The sequence below is a fragment of the Emydura macquarii genome, unplaced genomic scaffold (genome assembly GCF_026122565.2).
Source record: "Emydura macquarii macquarii isolate MOO-44397 ecotype Brisbane River unplaced genomic scaffold, CSIRO-AGI_Emac_v2 contig_1253, whole genome shotgun sequence".
Classification (NCBI taxonomy): domain Eukaryota; kingdom Metazoa; phylum Chordata; order Testudines; family Chelidae; genus Emydura; species Emydura macquarii.
Window position 1 is genome coordinate 26,682,193 of NW_027131390.1, and position 22,066 is coordinate 26,704,258.

The 22,066-nt window shown below is 35.9% G+C and overlaps 1 protein-coding gene across 1 annotated transcript in view; it reads left to right on the forward strand.

The window, feature by feature from the left end:
- DACH2 (dachshund family transcription factor 2) overlaps positions 1 to 22,066 on the forward strand; it is a 479,250-nt gene that overhangs the window by 355,767 nt on the left and 101,417 nt on the right. Inside the window, exon 5 of the mRNA XM_067548387.1 lies at positions 18,076 to 18,231. Coding sequence (XP_067404488.1) covers positions 18,076 to 18,231 — 156 coding nt within the window. The remainder of the gene's footprint in view (positions 1 to 18,075; positions 18,232 to 22,066) is intronic.

Sequence of the window (22,066 nt, forward strand, 5' to 3'; positions counted from 1 at the left end):
TACTATAAAAAAGTCATTAATTTGGTAATATCAATTTAACTAGTTTTAGCTCATTAACCTTGACACCAGCAGTGCTAGAGAGAAGAACTTTTTATATTTTTGTTCTCAGTCTAATACCATGAGCCCTAAAAGCCTCTTGAAATCCATGGCCATTATCTTGCACTGTGTGTCATTGATTCATTCTTACAAATAGAAGAGTAGGCCACAAATTACTTTGTCTCAAGTCACCTTCATGGATCTGGTCAGCATTTATTCAGAAAAACATTTTTTTCACAGGAACATTTATTCTCTGATTATAAGAAGAGACTATCTGTGTTCTTTGTGTTGTGCTATGATATGATTAAAAGCTGTACCCCTTTGGAGGCACACCCAATACCAATGTCATTGCCAACAGGTTCACCTAAAGCACAACAGTTAAATATTTGCGAACTAGTTTAAGGGATCTGGGTGAAATATGCATTGCAAAAATTCTTTACCCATGAATTTTGTTTTCCAGTTCACAAAATCTTTGTGAAATCATGGCTGTTTTGGTCTCAATACTTTGCCCTTACTTACAAGTTTACGAAAGTTATTTAGTGAGGCCACATCTTCCACTATGGCCTAGGTAAATAATGGTACATTTGTTCATAAACAGAAAAAAGGTATATGAAAGTTAAGTATTTCTTAAAACAACGAGAGTCCTGTAGCACCTTAAAGACTAACAAATTTCTGTGGGCATAAGCTTTTGTAGGCTGCAACCCACGAAAGCTTATGCCCGCAGAAATTTGTTAGTATTTAAGGTGCTACAAGACACTCATTTTTTTTGCTGTATGCAGACTAACACGGCTACTCCTCTGGAAGTATATTTCTAGTAGTCAAAATAGTTCATCTCTGTTCAACCTTTATATATAATATATTGCTAAATCACACAAGGGCATCAGCAGTGGGGATCAGACCTGGACCTTTGCAGCTAAATGCATGAGTCTCTACTACCTGAGCTAAAAATATCTTTTTCTTAGGCACCGCTATAACAGGCTCATCAATCTCTAGCTGGCCTAACCACCACTAGAGGGAGACAGAGTGCCAGTCCAGGCAGGCAGGGTTTTTTTGATATATATATAAAATATGTCAGATATATTGTTATGAGTTGTTCTAAATTTTATGACTAAGAGGAAGTGGAGTAAAATTCACGGTTAATTTCACAACACTGGCTTTTATCAGCCAAGGCATTTGAAAGGTAGTGTTATGGGGGATCATATGAAAACACAGAAAAGCCACTTTCTCATTAAGGGCATGAGCTAAAGGCCATTGAAATTAATGGGAGTCTTTCATTTTCTGGCTTTGGATCAGGGCCTAAATGTTGTGCTCGCAAAATTTAAGAATAGAATAGAATAGAATAGAATAGAATAGAACCCATCTGCAAAAATTTTCCTTTATGAGGTAGGAAAAGGAATGAGAAAGCAACAGCATACGAGGAGCTTATTATATGCACATTATTACAGTGATGAAGGAGGAGGGTGCAGAGAGGATAACAAATGTAGGGAGGAGGCTGAGATTTGTTTGTGTTCAGCTCTGTCACTGACTTGCTGTCTGACGTGGGGTAAATTACTTCGCCCCTCTGTGCTTCTGTTTCCCTTCCTGCCTTTTGCTCATTTTGTAAACTCTTCAGACAGGGAGTGTCTCTCACTATTTGTGTAGGACTTGGTACAGTGAGTCCTTGATCTTGGTTGGCCCCTCTACGTACTATAGTAATCTAAATAATAATGTTATAACTGTGCATAAAATACCAAGGTGTGGCCAAGGTGTGGGGATATATCATCTGAGATAAGACTTGCACTGATATGCTAACTATAGAGAAATTGTGAAGGAGGTAAGTTCCTGGTTGTGCATAGTGACTACAGCAATGTTGTTGCATCTCAAGAATACACACAAATATGTTCATTTGGCCTTATTTGTGAGTGCTCAATCTTTTGTTATCCTAAGAGGTGGAGGTTGCCAATACAAATGTCAGTAAGTGTGTGCATCTGTGGTGCAGGTGTGAGAAGCAAGGGCAGAGCTAGACAGAGCGGCTGGCCTGCTCTGCCACTAGGATACCTTCTAACTCTAATGAAAAGCCAAACGTTAGTGAATGTGACTGAAGTAGGTTGTGCACTGTACACTGTCAGACACAGGATTGAAGATTAGTTTAGAAAAGTTCAATAAAATATCAGGCAGTAGAAACAATAGCAACAAATCAACTTGCTTCCACCATAGCAGGATACTAACGAGAATTTCAATAATAGACCACATATAAAATGTAAAATTAAAGTAATGGGGACTAATAGGAGAACGTGGCCATTCCCACCCATTCATATATAAATTATTTTTACATTTAAAGAAATAGCTAAACACAAGGTAATTTTCAGGTGCATAAAAACTAGGTTTTGAATATAGAATATTTTTACATTTTCCAAGTTTCCCCTTCCGATTTGCAACTCCCAATCTAAAATAATACTCTATGTAATACCAACTGTGTCATCAGCCCTAGGATGCAATTTAACCATCCCAGCCCAAACTACAACAATACATCAAAATAAACTGCCCTGAAATTTTTGTTGACCTCCAGGTAGTTGGAGAGAATCTAGTTTTGAGCATTGAAGAAAGTTTTGCTGATGCAAAAAAATTAGCAGGAAACAATACATTTTTGTAAAAGGTCTGTGACCTTGGAAGGGGGCCAATTCAAGTATTTTAATTTTCAATACGAATATTCCAAAAAGCTGCCAAAGTGCTCTTTGACCCACTGATTTTCTTTCTAAGTAGCATTTATGTTTCTGTAATGCAAAAATTCACTGTTTGTTGTTAAGACTTCTGCAAAACAAACACCGTTAACTTTTTGACCAAAAACAGGTTACTTTCAAAAATATAAATTTGGTATTTTAAAGAAAAATTTCAATGTCATATTGATTTAGATCACATGTCTGGCTCTGAGCCTTCTTCCATGAATCTGAATTGCAATCTTGTTCATTTTAGATTTAAGTTTCTGTGCAATAGGTATGACTACTTTGCCTTACGTTAAAATGACTCTTAGAAAGTGGAACTAATTCCCTGGATAACTACTTTTCTGTTTTGTTCACAGCTAAAGGACCATCACTTATAAGCCCTTTCTAATTTTAAAGTGTTTATTATTTGAGGTGTATTGACCAATACTTTTTAAAATAGTCACATTATATAAAGAGGCTCCAGCTGCAGAATTTGGACATGGAATTCAAACACCTGAAATTTAGGGATGTTAGGATCAAGGTTTTTTGGGTGGGGCTATTATAAAGATGGGGGATATTTGCAACACGTGGATCTGAATTTGGATTTTGAATAATGCCAAAGTTCAGGAATGTTCAGAGCTGGCCATCTGTAGAATTTAGGTGAATAGTGGGCCTTCCTGCCCTCAACCAAAGCCAGTGTATGAGCGGACACCTATGAACAGTAGTATATGTGCATATTAGAAGTCGGATTATAAAGTGCAACACTCTTTTAGCAGTCTCTACAGAACATATTACATTTTCATTGAAAACTACATAGGATCTCAAAAGTGAAAATCATATGTTTGTTTTCTAAACTAAAGAGCTTTGTGGAGTGTGTATTTGTCATTATGTTTAATTTGCGCATACCTCACCAAAGAAAAGGCCAGGGGAGCTAGGCCGAGAACACAGCTGTACAGGCAGCTCAACTAATTGCCTCTCCATCCTCAACCTCATTTATCTTCATTTCTTCCCAATTATCCCAAATTATCAATAGTCTCTGTTGCATCAGAGTCTTAATCCCCTTTATTCAGGCAGCATTATATAGTGGCAGATGAATTCTTGGAGGGAGTCAGGGTAAACAGCCATGAAATGCCACCTCTGGCAGATGGCATTGCTCACAAGAAATGTGACAAAACATTTGGAATTTGTTACTAGGCATTGGTATGAGAATGCAAGCTGTCAATATTTTTTAATCAAGGTGGTGCATATTTGCACCATGAGCAGAAATTAAACTTACCCAGAAACCTAAGAGCTTAGTTTAAGTGTAGGCTGGTTCAGTGCTTCTAAAACTCCTTTTCTTTGGAGCCTTTCAATAAAGCAGTACTTTCCCTCTATCAAATGTTACTACCATATTTTAATTTTGTATTCTCATATTGTAGCTAAGATTGAGATGTTTGTATGATTAAAGGTAGCATATAACTTTTGAAAATCTAAAATACATTTTACACAACAACAAGGATTGGATTTGTCAATAACCTGAATATTTTTCTTACAACTGCTGGTTATCTCTAAAGTCTTAATCCTTCTCCAGTTGAATTCACTGGCAAAGCTCCATTCATTTCCATGGAGAGGACCAGACCCGTCAAAATCTATGAGATATCCTGATGGTTAGGTTTGAAATGCTAGAAAAATGACTTGAAAATCCAGCCTCACTTGAAATGAAAAAAATCAGAAAAATAAGATAACTTCCCTCAATGTTTTATAATTCCATAAAGTTCAGTTTTAGATGTGTATTCAGTTGTTAGCTTTTTTCTATTACTGTTTCTAAGTATATACCTATTTTTTAAGAGCAGAATTAAAAAAAGAGGTATAAAGTATTCTGGTAATTGGCAGAGTCAAGGTTTTTACATATTTGCATGTTTATTTTTAAACTGACATTAACTGAAGCATTGTGGATTTCATTGTTGACCTTTATTGGGTGAGTTAAGCATACTGACAAGCTTTCATGGTTTTGGCAGGGACTCCAGATTTTGGGGGAGTTAGTGAAAGTATAGAGCCATGTAGTAAATACGACATATAAAACAGTTCTGTAACATTAGAACTAGCACATACCCTACGTATCCCACACACTGGGATAGTTGATGGGACTTTGCAAGAATAAGGGGCCACATTTGTTGGTCCCTTTCCAAGATTGGCTTATGATAGTAAATTTTGTTGGAGAGCACCTAAACTCATTCATCTTAAATGTAAAATGATTATAGTTATGCAGCACTTTTGCAATCCATTATTCTCTAATGAAATCTCCTATGTCATTCAGCTCTGTGTGGATTAGTGTCAAACTGGCAAAGTTTGGAAAGTTGTCCAAATGCATAAGTATGAACTATCCCAAACCAGATTTAAAGGCATCCCTCTATATTTTTTACGTAGGATTCTTCTCTGATAGGAATTTCTGAAGAGATAAACACATCGTTTATGTATGCCACTACAGTTTAACTCAGCAGATTAAAGTCTATAATTTCTTCTGTTTGTTAGTGATTTTTAAAAGAAATATTAAATTATAAACTCTTGAAACTTTAATGGCCTGATTTTTAACAAATACAGAGCACCCGCAGTTGTGGGAGCTGCAAATACTCAAAGCCTTGAAAATCAGACCATCAAAATAGACACATTACAAATGCACAAGATATTTATCTCATTGGCTATTTCAGTTCATTTGTCAACTATGGGAAAATATTTTTTTTATTTCTTCATAAAGTACTTGTTTTATGAATGCAAAGAGTGTCAGATCCAGTTTATAAATAATTTCTAGGAATGAAATTTAGTTGATTTTTCTTTGCATTTTAAAATGTAGTTCTATTCTTATACGTGTCTTTTGTAAAAATGTTATGGTCTCGGTGAATTCCAGATATAAAATGAGGAAATTTGAAGTAAAAAGATATTTTATTCTAACTGCCAACACTGCAGACTCTGAGATATGAAAGTCAAGCTGCTTTATTTCTGATTTGTGCATCATCAACATTAGTAGATACTTCATGCCAAATTCTGCCTTTAGTTGCACCTGGGAAAATCCCTTGTCTTTGGAAGATTTGTGCAGGAGCTATTGAGGGCACAATTTGGCCCTGCTGATGGAACTTTAACAGTTCTGTTGGTGCTAAATCAGAAGAGAATCCAGCTCACTCTCTCACAGCATTATTAGCTCTTCATTAGTAACAGGAGTATAAAGTAGTAAAATCTTATATTGGTTATTAAAAATATCAGCAGTTAGTTATGACTGTATACACATGGGGAGCAGATCTGTTGTGTAACAAAGCACCATCTTCACATTGTCACATTTCAGATTAGAGTTGTGCTATAAACCTTATCCTCTTTGCTTGCATGCCAGGTGGCATTTGGGATAATGATATGTGATGTGGACACATTTTTGGAAGCCCTGCTTTGTCAGAACCTGCTTTGTCTCTACATGCAGTTAGGATCTCAGCCACCAAAACCCCTTTGTCCCAGCATAGCTGATAACTCTTCTAAATCCTTCAAGCAACCCTAACACACCCAGCTGTCAAATCATTCTTCCTGAGATATGCTATGTGTTTCTGGATATTTGCCTGAAGCCTCAGGTATCTTGCTTTGCATGGGGCTGACCCTGATGAGTTTATGATGGATTTGGTTCTCTTAAGTTCTTTGTTTTGTCATATGGAGATAAGGACATTTGCATGTTTTGCACTAGTTCACTTTTATGAAGACCATATTTTCTTATATTTACTGTTTGGGTTTTTGTCTGTTTCATTCATTCATATTAGTACCTCTGTTTACAGTAATGTTAGTTCGTGCATTAGATTCAGTCAATCAAATGAGGTTTTCAGCTCTTGATAGTCTTTTCTTGGAGAGAGGTTAGCACTATATACCTTTGGCCCCATGAGCCAGGGTATTCAGCTTCTAGGATATTGGCTTTTTTCCCCTTTCTCCTCAGGAAATTGTAAATTGATCTAGCATCACTGAAAAGTGTTACTTTAGAAAGAGTGGGGAAGATTAATCCCAGGTTGTAAAGCTTTTGGCTTTGTGAAGGATTGAATTGGGCCCATTGTGTTTAGTTAAAATGTTGGGGGTTTAACATACGCAAATGCTCTGTATGTTCAGAAGGTTTCTTTTGGCCTGTTAATCCAGTAGAGAGTTGCCTAAACTGGTAGCAGGTAGTATTATGTAACATCAGTTTTTCCTTGTTATATACATTTTTATTAGCTTTCTGAGAGGGAATTCCCCAGTAAATTGGCTGTCAGTATCCTTGAAATCACTCATTTGGTTGATTTTTTTTTTCCCATGAAGATTTTTGTTTCTGCTTGATAGTTATAGTTCTAAATAAAACATGAAAGGTGAAGATGGGGAGAGGGAGAATTCATGCAGTGTTGATGGTTTTTTGGTTGGCAGAGCTAGTCCCAGCCCTTACCCAATTGCTCCTTTTTATGCTTCATTTTCTTTCATGGGAGATTTGAATTCTTCAATCAAAATAGCCTTTTCTCTCATTGTGAGTAAATAGGATCCAGGTGGGATCATACAGAACTGACTTGAACCTTAACTCAAAACTTCATTTGAATTTGAACCAGTTTTTCAGGTTTTAATAAGTTTGGATAACTGTTTACTAAAGTTATTTTTAACTTACATCTGCCATTTCCCTTGAATCATGGACCAGAAGTAGAAGTGCTCAAGTATTTTTGAATGTGAAATAAGAAGTACCAAAAATCTCAAGCAAAAATTTGTTTTCATGAGATGCCTAGCCCAGAACAGCAAATTCATTATTTTGTCTGGCTCATGTAAGCATCCCTTGTTCTGGGTAATTGTCTGAATGCAATCACTAAACATTTTAATGTTCACTTGTATCAGTACAGTACTAGTATACTACACCATGTGCTAAGTCCACAAGCTCCTCATGGGGACATACAAGGGTCAGATGCAGCTTATAATCAGCACCTCTGCAAGATGAGGCAAAAGCAGTGAAGACTCAGATTCTACTGTGTGCTGCTGTGGAAATCTCTGTGGCAGGCCTCCATGGTTCACTGTGTAGCATAGGAGTGTAGATGCGCCAAGAATGCCATGTTGGTTGGGTCCATACGCTGTATGGAACCATATCTACTTACGGCTCAGCAGTAGTTGGATACCACCAGGCTGCATGAATATTCTGGACCTTCTTTCCTAGTTTAGAGAATTGAACATCTCTCTGTTTCTTTGAATCATGTGAACAATCTGGCTTTGACTGTCAGCTCAGGATTAGACTCTGTGCCATTGCAAGCTGTAAAACATTATTCCAAATATTAATGAGTTGCAAGCTTAATAATAAAAAAGAAAAATTACTTAATATAGGGCAATGCTAAGTTATTGAAACATTTCTATATAAGCAAAAAAATTAACTGTTAAGAATTAAACCTTTGGAGATAGGATAGCTGGTACAAAATAGAACCTTTTCCTTTTAATAGATTATTTGTTTGAATGCGGAAGTAGATTCTCCTTTAGATAGATCGGACCTATGCTGTGCTGAACTCCAGACAAAATGCTCAAGTCAATGGGAACAGAGGTAATTTATTACCACCCAGAATAGGACTCAGTTTGCACATACTTTTGTCATTTTTAATTGTGCAATTCATTTGTATCAGGAAAATTTACCCCTAAAACCTATTAGAACAGAACCTATATTTTACATATCCCATCATTGTGGCAACCATTGTTCCTTTGTTTACTCCATCGCTCCCTGTTGAAGTATTGCACCTATGCCCCAGTTAGAAAGGGAGGAATTAAGTGTCCAATTGCTGATGTTAAATTTAGAAGAGATTTTTTTAATCATCTTTTTTTAGCTAATTCTGCACAGACAGAACTACAAAGGTTTAGTACTAAAGATTTCATTTGTCAATTGTTCAAATTTTTGTCAGTCTTGTCACTTCCCTAAATAGCTAGGAAGAAGCAACTGTTTTGTTTAATATAAAATATGCATGCACACCCAGCAAAAGAAATTAGGAGGATGGAGTTTGGTAGGCACTTTTAAAATGTGTATGAATATTAGCATATTCTTTGTGTTTTTATTGTGCTATTTTTGCATCAAACTTTCTATAAAATAATAATTTTACTAGCTGGTCTAAATTTTTAATAGGTTACCTTAAAAGAGCCTTCATGCAAATTAAGTAATTGCTGGCTTTGTACTAATACTATTAATTACTACTAATTTGTACATATAAAACTCTGTTTTTATAGACAAACAAATAAATCCCAAAGTATTGCTGCCAGAGCTAGCAGACCCGTTAAAGATCAGGTTCTCTTTTCCCCCCTTTTATCTTTTCCCTTACTTCATTTAACCTTTTCTTTCCTTTTCCTATATGTTTCAGTGTAATTTTTCCATCACAGTTTTCAATGTTTCCCTTTATAAAAAAAAAAAAAAAAAGATTTGGGGTTCTTTTGGGAAAGGGCTATCTCTTGGACGTTATCCAAAGTAGGCTTTTTGTTTGTTTGGTTTTTTTGCCAAAAAATTTCCAGCTACTGTAAACACTGGTTCATCTCCAGTGGTGGTGAAGTCAGTGTGAGCACAAGTCTAGGCAGTATTTTAGTGACCACCAACATTTTTACCGGATTTAATTTAGACCTGCTTGAGCAGGAACAGATGACCCACTAGTAAAAATGCTATATAATTTGTGATAGGAATAATTTAGGAATTTTTAAAATGTTACATGTATAGTTTTTTCTAAAACCATTTTTCTTTCACCCTCTTCTTGTTTTCCTTTTTCTACCTGCCCATGAAAGAGAAGGGGCAATACCATTTGGGCAGGTACAGATAGTTCCCTATACAGCTTCTGTCAGGCATATTTCCCCTCTAGAAAGTCATGACTGTGGTGTTCTCCTTAACATGTATGAGTTTAAAAATCTAATATTAGTCACAAGCATTTAAAACTCTGACATGTCCATGATTATCTTCAGCATTTCCTTTGCTTTGAAATAAACTTTAATTTTGCTGTCATTAGTTTTTTACAAAGTTTTGAAATTATATTCAGATTTTCAAATGAGTTTTATTGTACAATTATCAATAGATTACTTCACCTAAGTTGTGACAGACATATTTTTTAAGTATGACTGACTGATGGACAGATTGGGAATTGTTGAATTAATGGACACATTTCAAAACCTTGGCATGACTAAGCAGTAATTACATCTGCTGAACCACTTGATAAGTTTTTGGAAGTAACCCAGTAAAGCCATCACTAGATTTCTCCATTTTTAATACCTTACTCTCCCCAGTTTTACTTCTAAAGCACAGTCCAGCATATGATACAGCCAAATACACATGCAGCTACACAAATCAATACATTCAAGATAAAATGCTTTTGTACATCTTTAATTTAGTTTTTGAGATTTTTACAGGTCTCATTATTTTGGAGACAGCTTTGTCCAAAATAGATTTTAATAATAGATTTCATTGAAACAAATGATTGCTTTAAAAAATCAAACACATTTTAATAGTCAGTTTGCCAGCGATTTAACAAGTATGGGACATTGTCACCCTCACTGGGGAAGACATTTTCAGTATAAAATTTATCAAATGTGACTCTCACCTACATTTTGGTTGGTATATAGTCTGGTTAATCTGAACTGTCTTCATTTGGTTGCTCATGTGAGTTCATCCTAAAATATGGAGATTTCTGCTTATTTGGTTGATCACACTAATTTGATTCAGACTAGACTGTCTGTGTGTTTGTGTGTGTCTGTGTAGCTTACAGAGGTTTTGGAAGAAAAGGATCCATTGCACAACGTATGCTTTGGATTCTTGTCCTTCCTGACTGATGGATGCCAGCGGATAAATACTGGGCCAATTTGTTGGTGGAAATTGTCAGTGCCTCCTTTCAGAATGGCAGAGTGCCAACTGCTCTAAAAGAACCATGTGTTTGGCCTCTGCTTAAAAAGCCACGTCTTGATACTGACTAGCCAAATATTGACCAGCAAATCTTTCCAGTTATTGACTGATACATAGTTTTCCATTTTTGGTCAGGATATTATGGAAACAGTTATGATGAGATGACTCTCACAATATGTTGATGCCTCAGGCTCTTTGAGCATTGGCAATTAGTCTTCTGACCTGGATATGGCACGGAAACTACATTTGTCACATTGGCAGATGATCTCCTGTTGAAGGATGAAAATCATATTTCTGTGCTGATACTGTTAGAGCTGTCTGATACCATGGAGATTGGTAGGTAGGTGTGATTGTCACATTTATGGTCCCTAGTGGGAGTGCTCTTTGGTGGTATTGTTCTTTTCTCACCAAGAGATCAGAGATTTCATAGGGTATTGTTGAACAATTATTCTTCTAACCTGATAGTCTCCTCCTGTGATGTCTTCAGGTCTTTACTGTTATCTCACTAATACAGTATGTTTAGCAGGCTGTCTGGTGAGTTAGTAAGGAGATATGAGCTGAAGTGTTTTCAGTATGCTGATGATACTCAGCTGCATATATCTGGTGTTTGTCTTTCCCAGTATCTAGGAGAGATGGGGCATGGATGACTGAAAATTGGCAGGGACATCTGAGAACATTGAGATGATTACGGTGCGCTGGGGAAAGTAAGTGGTGGAGCTGGCAGAATTACATCGGATCCACTAAATGAGGATGTTCACCCATTCTTTATAACAAAAGTTTGAAACTTGGTACCCTGGTTAGAATCCCAGCTGCTTTTAGGTGATCAAATAGAAATAATCAACTGTGCTATCCTTTCCATCTGTGTCTGGCCAAGAGGTTGTGAATCTTCCTTACAGATGCAGACCTTATTTCCATGATACCTGCCTTTGTTTCTTTTAGCATTATGCACTACATGGAGTTACACCTTGAATTCATTCTATCTGAAACTAGTGCAGAATACTGCAGATTACGTGTTAAATGCAGTAACTAGCCATGAGCACTGGACACCAGTGCTGCACTTAGACCCTCACACCCGTGTCTTGTGTTCCTATAATTTAGGCATCTGTTAAAATCCAATGATTAGGCTTTAAAATACTATGTATTTTATTTAAAGGCTAAACTGAAATTTTGTTAACATATGAAAATTGCCTCATGAACCTAGGATTTTTTTTTTTTTAAAGAATGAAAAAAGTGAAAAAATTTGTTATTTGGGGCAATTTCTGCTCTCACATACATGTTGGTGGCAATCAATGTTAATAGACACTGCACAGGCAGAATTTGTAGCCTCATTTTCATAGATGCTGAGCATCCTCAAATCCCAAGGAAGTCTATAGGAATTGTGGGTAATCAGCATCTTTGCAAATCAGGTCATTAGTGATAAATGTTCTGGATTAACAATGCTGAAACAACAACATATAGATTCTTTCAACAAGGTGCTGAAAGTGTACTTAACATGAAAAAGTTCGTTTAAAAAATGCTTTACATTAAAATTGGGCACGGAAGACATTGTTTTCAAAATTTGAATTACATTTTTCTGACACGTATAACAAAAAATAAAATAACAGACATACATTGAATCACTGTGATTGTTCAGTGTGAATTTCCTTTAGGCAGACCATATAGTTTTGAGGCTGATAGCTGGAACTTGAACCCAAATAAGAAGGTACTGTCACTGAATTGAACTTATATTACTTTTTGAAAATCTTTCAACACAGAGAATCAAGAAGGTAATTTAATCTTCACAGAGCTATTTTTGTCAAAAAAAGTTAATAGATTCTGGTTTCAGAAGCAAAGTACTTTAGATAGAGCTTGACTTTTTTTTTAATTCAACTTCGGTAGTGATGTTATAACTATGAAAAATAAAAATAGTGAGTAGCAGCATCTACAGAAGAATGAAAACTTGTTTGTCATCTGGAAGGATAAAGCAATGGAATGATAATATCCTTTTCTTGCTGTAGGTAGATGAAATGAAACTTAAACAGAGGCCCTTCAATTACATAACTTTCATCAATTGCGAATATTCACATTTACAAGCTTATCACAAAATTGTAAATAGACCGTACATCATCTAATGAAAATGTGTGTGTGTTGCTTAGATTGACTTCACGTTTTCTTCTGTTACCTGCAATTTAATTCCCTGTGCATCTGAACGAATCTTAGGAACTCAATAACAGCAATGCACAGACTTTAGCCACTGTGCCATAAAGTGGTACTAGGGGAATACTTACATCTCGCAGCATTTAATTTAGAAGTGAATGTCCTGGGACTTGCTATTTTAGTTTTACCTTTGCTTACTGGAACATGCCAGCCTAATTCCTGGATTGATACATGTGTTATGTCAAACAATCTTCTGTTAAGCCTATGATAAATACTTAGTTTTAATTAATAAATAGATTATAAATAAGGTTTTTCTCACTAAATCCATTTAGCTCCTGGGCTTTACTTATCATAGCCCGTAGCAGTGCTGTCCCAAACATATGCTTAAACATTTGTTTCTTAGCTGCTATACTTTTATGTTTTAGATTTAGAATGTCTTTTAACTGCTATATAATATGCATCCAGTAAAAAGGGATTATTTGTTTTGGGCCAAATTTTGGCATTTAGCTGATAGTTTGAGTAATTGTAATATATTGAGGACTATGTTGGAATTGTGAGTAATCACTTTAAGAACACAGGAGTGGGGTGTAGGGACCTGTTTCCAGAGCCGCCTTACCAGCCAGAGGGCTCAAGTTTGCAGCAAAATCATGGAAGTAAGTACTGTCTGCAGTTAGCCACTTAGCCAGCCTAAGAATAGAGTGGGGAGAGTTGTACCTCTCTGTTTTAGGGAGCAGCTGATTTTTCTGTCTCTCTGGTTTTGGTTCTTGTGTGTTACTGTTCTGAATTCTCAGAAATAAGGTAAGTATTACATTGCAGTCTTCCAGCAGGAGTATTAAGATTTTTATCTAATTTTTCTGTGTGTTTGCTGAAACATAGCAGTAATGAGTGGGATAATATGCAGCAACACCACTCCAGAGGGAGCTCAGGAGGGGATTGTGCTCCTCGCGAATCTGAATGGCCTGGGGCACAAGGGGCACTGTGTAGGCTGTACCTTCTTTTAGTCTCCTCCACTGTGCAAGCAATACGCTCTACACTGCAGGCTGAAATGTGAAGGTAGATAGACAGAACCTGACCCTATTGTCTCCCTGCCCCTTTGTGGTCACCATGTGTACTGAGGGAGAGTCCCTGCTGAGCAGAGGACTGAATCTGTAATAGACCCTTGGCATGTGCTGTGCAAGATGGGGACTTTCCTCCCCTTTTGTGCACCTAGACTGAGAGTCTAGTCCTAATGAAGATCAACAAGAATGGAAGCAAGATAGGAAAAGAAAGTTTCCTTCATGTGTTTTGTTTTGTTTGTGGGGGAAGGAATTGTGTGCGCAGGAGTGACAATTTTAAATGTGAAGCTCTTTGCTCATTAGTAATGTTCAGAAATACATTTCTTTGCATTCTGACAAATAAAAATGCTTAACAGGAACCTAATAATAACTGTATGACATTTAGGAATCTGCTACATTTTTCTTAACTTTTATTCAAAAATATTAAATCTTATCACTAAAAATGAATAATAAATTACGTTCTTTTGTATATAAACTATCAGTCAGCTCACATCACTGTTTTATTGTAAGAGACTTTTGCCTCATTTCCCTAAACGGTATTGCCTGTTGGTTTTCTTGTCTCTTTTTTTTTTTTTCTTTCTTCTCTCCTGTTCAGCATCTATTGTAGAGACGTTTTTTGGCATGCATCCAGACATGGATCATTGTCTTAATTTACACTCCACATCCGCTGTTTAGTAAAGAATGTGGGTCTTCGACAGCTTAATTATGACAGAAAATATGTTGTGTTTTTCCAAAGGCTACATTTTTTGGATTCAGCAAAAGACAGATTTATCTAGTCTGCTTAAATATATCTACTCCTCCATGTATTTGAGGGACAGATTTGCCTTTTTACCATATGTTGCACCTTGCACATGGTGAAGACCACAGACTTAATTTTGCTTTCAGTTATGCCCGTACAAGGCTTTGTATCTGAAGGCAGGATTTGGTATCATGTGTTTGTTTTATATTATAAGAGATAATTACATTTGCCATATTGATTTTGCATATTCTCTTTGCACAAAATATGGGAACAGTTAAAAAAAATCTGATGAAAAATTATATCTGGATCTGATTTTCAAATTTTACAACTGATTTAGTTCCTGTAGGTACTGACCTGTAATTATGATATTAATCAATAATTTGAGAATATGTATACTGTTGATGTGATGGGCTCACAATTCTATTCTTATGTATAATAATTGTACATTATATTATGCTTTTAGCATTTGATGTGAATGTGTGTGTGCATATTTATGCACAAACATTTCTGTTGAATTTTGAATAGGTATCTGAAATTAGAAGAGTTGAGTATAGTGTGTGAATTTTGGATCCTTTACATTAAGCATATTTAACTTATAAAATGAGCTATTTGCTTTTTTATCAAAGTCAAAATTACTTCATTGCTCTTTTTGTACAATTAGCTCTTAAGAACGATTGAATAGAAAGTAGAGATTGGAAGGGAACTTTAGGCTTCTGCCTAATATTTAACTTACATTTAAATTTTTCATATTGTATCAAGCCACACAAAGAAAGAGAGAATTATTTTCAGGCAAGTATAAAATCGTTCTTTTAAGGTTTGTGTCTTTACCTGTTTAGTGACAGTTCCATTAACAAGTTCTGCAATGTCGGGTGTATAGTGGCAGGAAAAGGGATTTTTGGACAACAAAGCACTACCTAAGACTCAGGAAACCTGAATTCTAATTTCAGCTATAGCCTTGGCAAGTCACTTCAATGCTCTGTGCCTCAGTGTCACCATCTGTAAAATGGGAAAAATTATATTCACCTTGTTTGCTAAGTACTTTGCTATCTACTAATGAAAAATGCTATGTAAGAGCTAGGCGTTATTAATAATACTTTCCTCTTTCAATGAATTACTCACCATATAGCTTAATTATGGAAACTGTGTGTCACACAGCAGGTTGTGGTGAGATCTGTGTAAATTTTAGCCTATATGATAAATTTCACTTACCATGCATCTTTGAGTGTTTTATAGACATCTTTCTCAGCAGGGAGAAGTAGGTGTTGGTGGAGAAAACTTGCAATGGCTAATGGAATAAGGGATAAATGGTTTATAAATGGATAAACCAGTTTATCCTGGTGGTACTGAATGGAATGTGCAGGGGAAAAAGATTTTATTGGAACCTGGGCCTGTGGTTCAGTATTGGAGGAAGGAAAAACTGTTACAGGTAGGTAATTGAGGTTGGCGCTCTGGCCCACTGGTAGGCTATGAGGGAAGAGAGCACAGCTGGTAGGGTATGCTTTTAGGCAAGGACTGTGATTTTTCCTCTTTTTGAAAAATCACTGTGACAAACTTCCTTATCAATCAGTTTACATTTTAAGGCAGTGGGCCAGATCCTCAATCTGTTAAAATGGGCAGATCTCCATTGAAGTCGATAGCTCTAACTTCACAAAGAAAAAGACACACAAATTTCTGGGCTCCCGATTAGCAAACCCTTATGCACACGGGTAGTCGTATTGGGGCTAATCATGTGTAAAATCAAGCTGCTTTGTTAATGTTTATAGGATTAGGCCTTCTGCTTTGTAAAATAAAAGTTTATGGCACAGTTGAGAATAATAAATAAAATTTATTTTTCACAATAAAAGTTGTGATATTTCTACTTGATAAATTAATACCTCACAAACATGTCTGTGTATGTTCTTTACATCATTTTGAAAATCTATTTTTAAACATTTAGGTGGCAGTGAAAGTTTAGGTCACTTAGTTACATACAACGTGCACTTTGAACAATAATGCTTTTAAAAAAATTGAAACATCGAACTAAAATTTATTGAAAAAGCATCTGGAAAATGATAGAAATCATTTAGTAAATCAGTTCTTTAAAAGTTTTTTCTTAGAAAATCATTTTTCCTCACTTGTTTAACTTGAGGAATATTTTATTAAAGATTAATGTCTTTTCATAATAGTCCCATGTAAAATAACTGAAGTTTCAGTTCAACAACAATTCAATTGGTAATTCAAATGCTGATACAATCTTAACAATAGCAGTGCCACTGAGCACTGCTGTAATTATGCCATATTATATTATATCATATGGTATAATTTAGTGCTATATAAATGTATCTTTCTTTGTCAAGGCGTTGCTCATCATTTTACAAATTACAAATCTGTAATGGTAAGGTAATTCATGGCTTGGACATAGTATTAAAATGATGGAGTGATTTCCATTTTGCTCAATCATTGATCTTTCAGTCTTTTGCATTTGGTAGTATTAATCATGTTTATTAGCTGAGTGTTACCATAAAGAATGTTTAATGTTTCTGTGCGGTTACTCTCATCTTCAATTAAAATACATTTTTTCCTGCTGCATCTGTCCATTGCATCACAACAGTGTATTACTGATTCTAATTGGAATTCAAGTTAATAAATTCTGGACAATAACAATACTGCACATACACATTTTCTTATCAATCTTTAATCTAATCTAAAACATCCATGATGGAAGGAAAAGGAATGTACCTACGTTAGCCTTTTGTCCTCTTTGTGTCCCTGAAATGTTCAACTTTTATAAAGGCTTTTTTTTGTGGATCAGACACATTGCAAAATTCATACCACACTGTACCTTACCGGGATTTAATAAGAGGAGCATGCGATTATTCACGTGCATAACTGCCACATAGGAATTGCCATAAAAGCAATACAAATAAGACCTCTCTAAAAGAACAAATAGGTTAGAATTACGTTGTTTAATCTGACATACTTTGCTTTCTCTCAGACATCAATTACTGTGAACACAATTTACACTTGAATGCTACATCTGAATGCCTCAAAACGGACTACTACAAGCTCAGTCTCTGAATGTCTCAATTATATTTAGAATTTAGCATTTAAGAAGGGCCTGATCTGGTTCTCTGAGCACAGGATTGGGATCCAGGAGCTACTAAATTCAATCTTGATGCTAAAATTGACCCCTTCTGTGGCCCTAGGCAAATAACTTAAATTCTCTGCACACGTTTCCCCACCTATTGCTATATTAGTACTACTACTAATTTTTTTTATTTAGTAACTGCTCTTGAAAAGGAGTCCTTCCTTCTTGGGTCATTTTATCCTTAAACATCTAGCTTTCTGTGTTTCCAGAAGGGGTTCATGGTATTCTAGCTAGGTTATTTGGCTTGGTTTAGAATTCTTAATTTATTCACTTATTTCAGGTACAGCATCCAGATGCCTTTTTGGTGCTGAGTACTCTAATGCTGATATTTGAAAACAAACATTGAGTAATTTAGGATAATTAAACAATTTGCAGTGAAGCCAGCAAAATCTCTTCAAGAGAAGAATATGGTGTTGACAGTATCGTTGTACATTGTTTTTCAGGTGGGAGTGAATCCTCCTGGGATAAAGAGAAACTTCAATCTCCTATTACAACAGGATCACAGCATGGTGTTGGTCATGCCACGCTATCAGGGCAATCCAGCCTTGGAAGTGCACATCCCCTCAGTCCTCTCCAGCAAAATCACTTGCTCACCAACAGTACGTATGCTGTCTTATAAATAGTAAGAAAACACTCTAAGATTCAGATACCTTCAGTCTTGTACTGTTTGTCTGTAAAGAAGGAAAGATATACAAGAAGTTGGTAACTAATAAATAAAATAAAATAAATAAATGTCCTAGATGAATTTACACACGTGTAATAGAAGAACTGAGTTTAGAGGCGACTGATGTGGACACAAAAGCAGTAAGACACACATACGTAAATGCTGAGGCTGCAACTTTAAAACTATTAACCAATGGGAAACCAGTCCCTGAACAAGCTGGCAGAGCCATTCCATTGCAGAATGGCCCTGGTTTCTACAAACCTGAGGTTGGATATGAGGACAACGCTTGGGCTACACCAAACATGCGACAAAGGTCATGTAAATCCCTAAAATGGAGCTCCGGGATGCTGATTGGAAAGTGAAAAAACCCACACAGTCATTTGCCAATTTTGCCAAATGGGAAAAATCTCTTCCAGACACTAAATAAAATTTGGAAATCATCACAGTCCACAGCATCCTAAGAGATCCAGCATATCGTATAAAGGTGGGAAAGGATGGGGCTGGAACCAAAGCCAAAATGGCAGCAGTGGGTAGAAACAACTCCTTCCTTCCCTACTTCTGCAGGAGAGAGCCTGTCAGTCAGTCTGATATAACCCTGTCTGATATACCCAGTCTGATATAATCATCCAGTGGCAGCAGGAGCAGCTGGGAGAAATCAGAGCCCAGACTGTTAGAACCATCACACTCTACTGCTTGAGGGGGGAAGTGGTAATCAGCAGACATCTGAGTTCCTTCTCTTCCCAACATAGGGAGTGCACATGGCATATGTGGCCCTACTACTCCCATACTTATCATTTACACACTCCAGTTAGTGAGGTTTGCCGTTAAGCCTGCCTAACTAAGTCTTCTGCATTTATACTGTGTCACAGGGCAGCTAATGATTTGACTTAATGTTAGTGTAGATATACCAGAGTGTGAAATAAACAACCAAGTTATAAATACCACTTCAAGATTAATTCACTGTTTAGATGCTATCATAATAATTCTAATGAATTGAATGGCTCTTTTATTGCTGACTCTTAACTTCTTAAAAAAATATAGAGCTAGTGTTATTTCATACAATCAGTATACTTTTATATATCTTAGTTTCATAGTTTTCAAATCATTGAAAGTTTTCCTGAAATTATCTTTAATTAATTATCTAGTAAGAGCTCTGAATCACAAACAGTAGCAAGTTTTCTAGATGAAGGCATTTATATAAAAGGCAATTAGCATTCATTTTGTTAAATGAGTATTCAAATGGTGGTGAGTAATTTTGCTCTTTTTCCTAAATCTCAAATTTCCTGGATTAGATACTGTACAAATCCTCTCCAAATCCTGGAGTCTAAAAGGACCAAGTTCTCTGCTGCCATAACTTTACTGAGGTTGATGGAGTTAATCCAGCAAAAAATTTGGTCCCAAAGTTTTTGTAGTGTATGGAAGAATTTATTGTCCAGGCCAAAATAAAAATAGAATAAGTGTTAAAGGCAGTGCTTGCTTTGTAATGAAAGGTACCAGGGCTCAAGAAATTTTTTTACATTCAAAACTGATGCAGCAAGCACCAGAGGTGCTGGGGCTATGAACTGCCAAACCTAGAGGGGCCAGGACTCAGCCCTGGCACAAATTAAGCACTGGTTAAAGGAACAGGAGGGACATGATAACTGTTGCTAAAAAGATTACTAAAAGTAGGATGAAGAAATGAAAACACTGATAAAGTTAGACAAATCCTCCATTGTTCATGTGTATTTCTTTGTTCTGAGACTTTTTTATAAATTGATTTCAAGGAGTTACTTTTCACAAGTGTATGAAATGTCTTGTTCGTCAGAAACATCTTATATTTTAGGAACAAATACCATCATTGCTATCTATGTAGCATCACTGAATTTGGTGGAAAAGTCTAGACCATTTAAATGTTTCTTACAATAGATGCTCATTCCCTTTCACACACAGTTAGGTTCTGGCATCTGATTAAATGGAGAATATTGTAGGACTCTTATGTACTGTAGATGATTCTTTCATTTTATGTTCCTTATCTGGGAAATATGCAGACTTACATAATTCAGTGTCTGCACATGTTTTACATATGAGGCTATAGTGTTCTTCCCTGTTTTGGTAATCTTTCAAGATATTTTTCAGTATTTTTTATTCTAAGTAGTTATCTAAAGGCTATTAAAAGGTTTATTGACTATCAGACATTATGTCTGATGATTTGCAAGTGTAAGATGTATTTCCTTTATAGTCCTCTGAAATGCTTGACGGATTGTGTCTTAAAACTGGTGATGTGCTGTTATATTCTGTTTGTAGTTTGCATTTAGTTTGCATGTCAATTGGACTTTAAGTAGACATACAACTCAGTGTGGACAGATGGTGTCTGGGAGTTCTGGAACTCTATGGAGTATGAGGAAAGATTATCAGGCTGCTAAGGGAGATGTACGAGGGAACAAAAGCTTATGTATATAAGCGCCAAAGGGGATTGTCAGTATGGTTTGAAGTAAAGGGAGATGTCCATGGACTCTGTCTTGTTACCATTCTGATTAACAATGGCATGGGCCATCTCATAAACAAATTAATGTGAAGCATAACACTCCACAGTGAATGGATATAATAGTGTTTGGCTGATGACTGACCAGGGATAGTAAGAGTGTTCAGTATACAGAAGATTCTGCCCTTTGTGGGATGTTTTTGGTGTCTGGTTGACCAAGAAATTATATTTTGAATGAAAGAAATTATGTAAGCAAGCAGCTCACGGCACTCATATGGTAGGAATATAATGTAGAAAAACAATGATTTACTCTGTTATAGGAAATGATTAAGATAGAACCATGGTAATAAACTCAGAGTAATATCTAAGATAGATAGGCACATAGTTTACAATTATGACAGGCTATACAATTGTCATTTTCATATTTTGCCAGAGATCATTGATGACCATTTCTAATCTGTCTAAATACTCTTTGCAGAAATTATTGAGCCATTTTGATTTTGTGTAGTGGTAGAATTGGTCCTATTTGTGTTGAGAAAATCAGGAAATGCCCATAGGTAAATGGAATCAAGTAGTCTCTTCTGAGAACTCTTAAGAATTAGATCTTACTCAAAGTCAAAGCAGTTAAAAACTCTCAGTTGTTTAGTCTGTTTGTGCCACCTAAGTGAAAACTCCTGGTCTATTGTAAAACAGGTGATGAAGTATATATACACATGTAAAGGGAACATACGGTATTGGAATCTGATTCTCATTTACGCTAAGACTACATTACACCACTCTGGTATTGTCAGCTAGCCTTAAGGTGGACATACATGTAATTCACTCCTTCTTCAAGTCCCCTTTATACTGTCATAGCAGTGTGAAATGGCCTCAGTGTAAATTTCCTTATCGGGAAATTTGTTTATTTTAATCTTAAACTGGAACACTGAACATCTCAATTCATAAATTTAGCTACCATTTTGTATTCAACCCTTATCAGAATAATCATGTTCAATAACATCTCAAAATCTAGTCTCAAATTGCTGCATATGTGTCATACTCAGTAATGTTAATAGGTGGTAAGTGTATACTGATGACAGAATAGACTGTATTAATTAACATTCTTCTTGATTTGTTTGAATATATTTGTACAATGTCTGCATGTCCCATGGATTTTTACATTGCTGATGAAAGAGGTCATTGAGCTTGCAGACTGTGGTGTATATGATTTGTTAGTATTGCCTGTTTGTCATATTAGTTATATTAAGTTTCAAACTTCTAATGGTGATTGAGACTCATTACTCGTTCTGTAGTATGATACCCATGATCT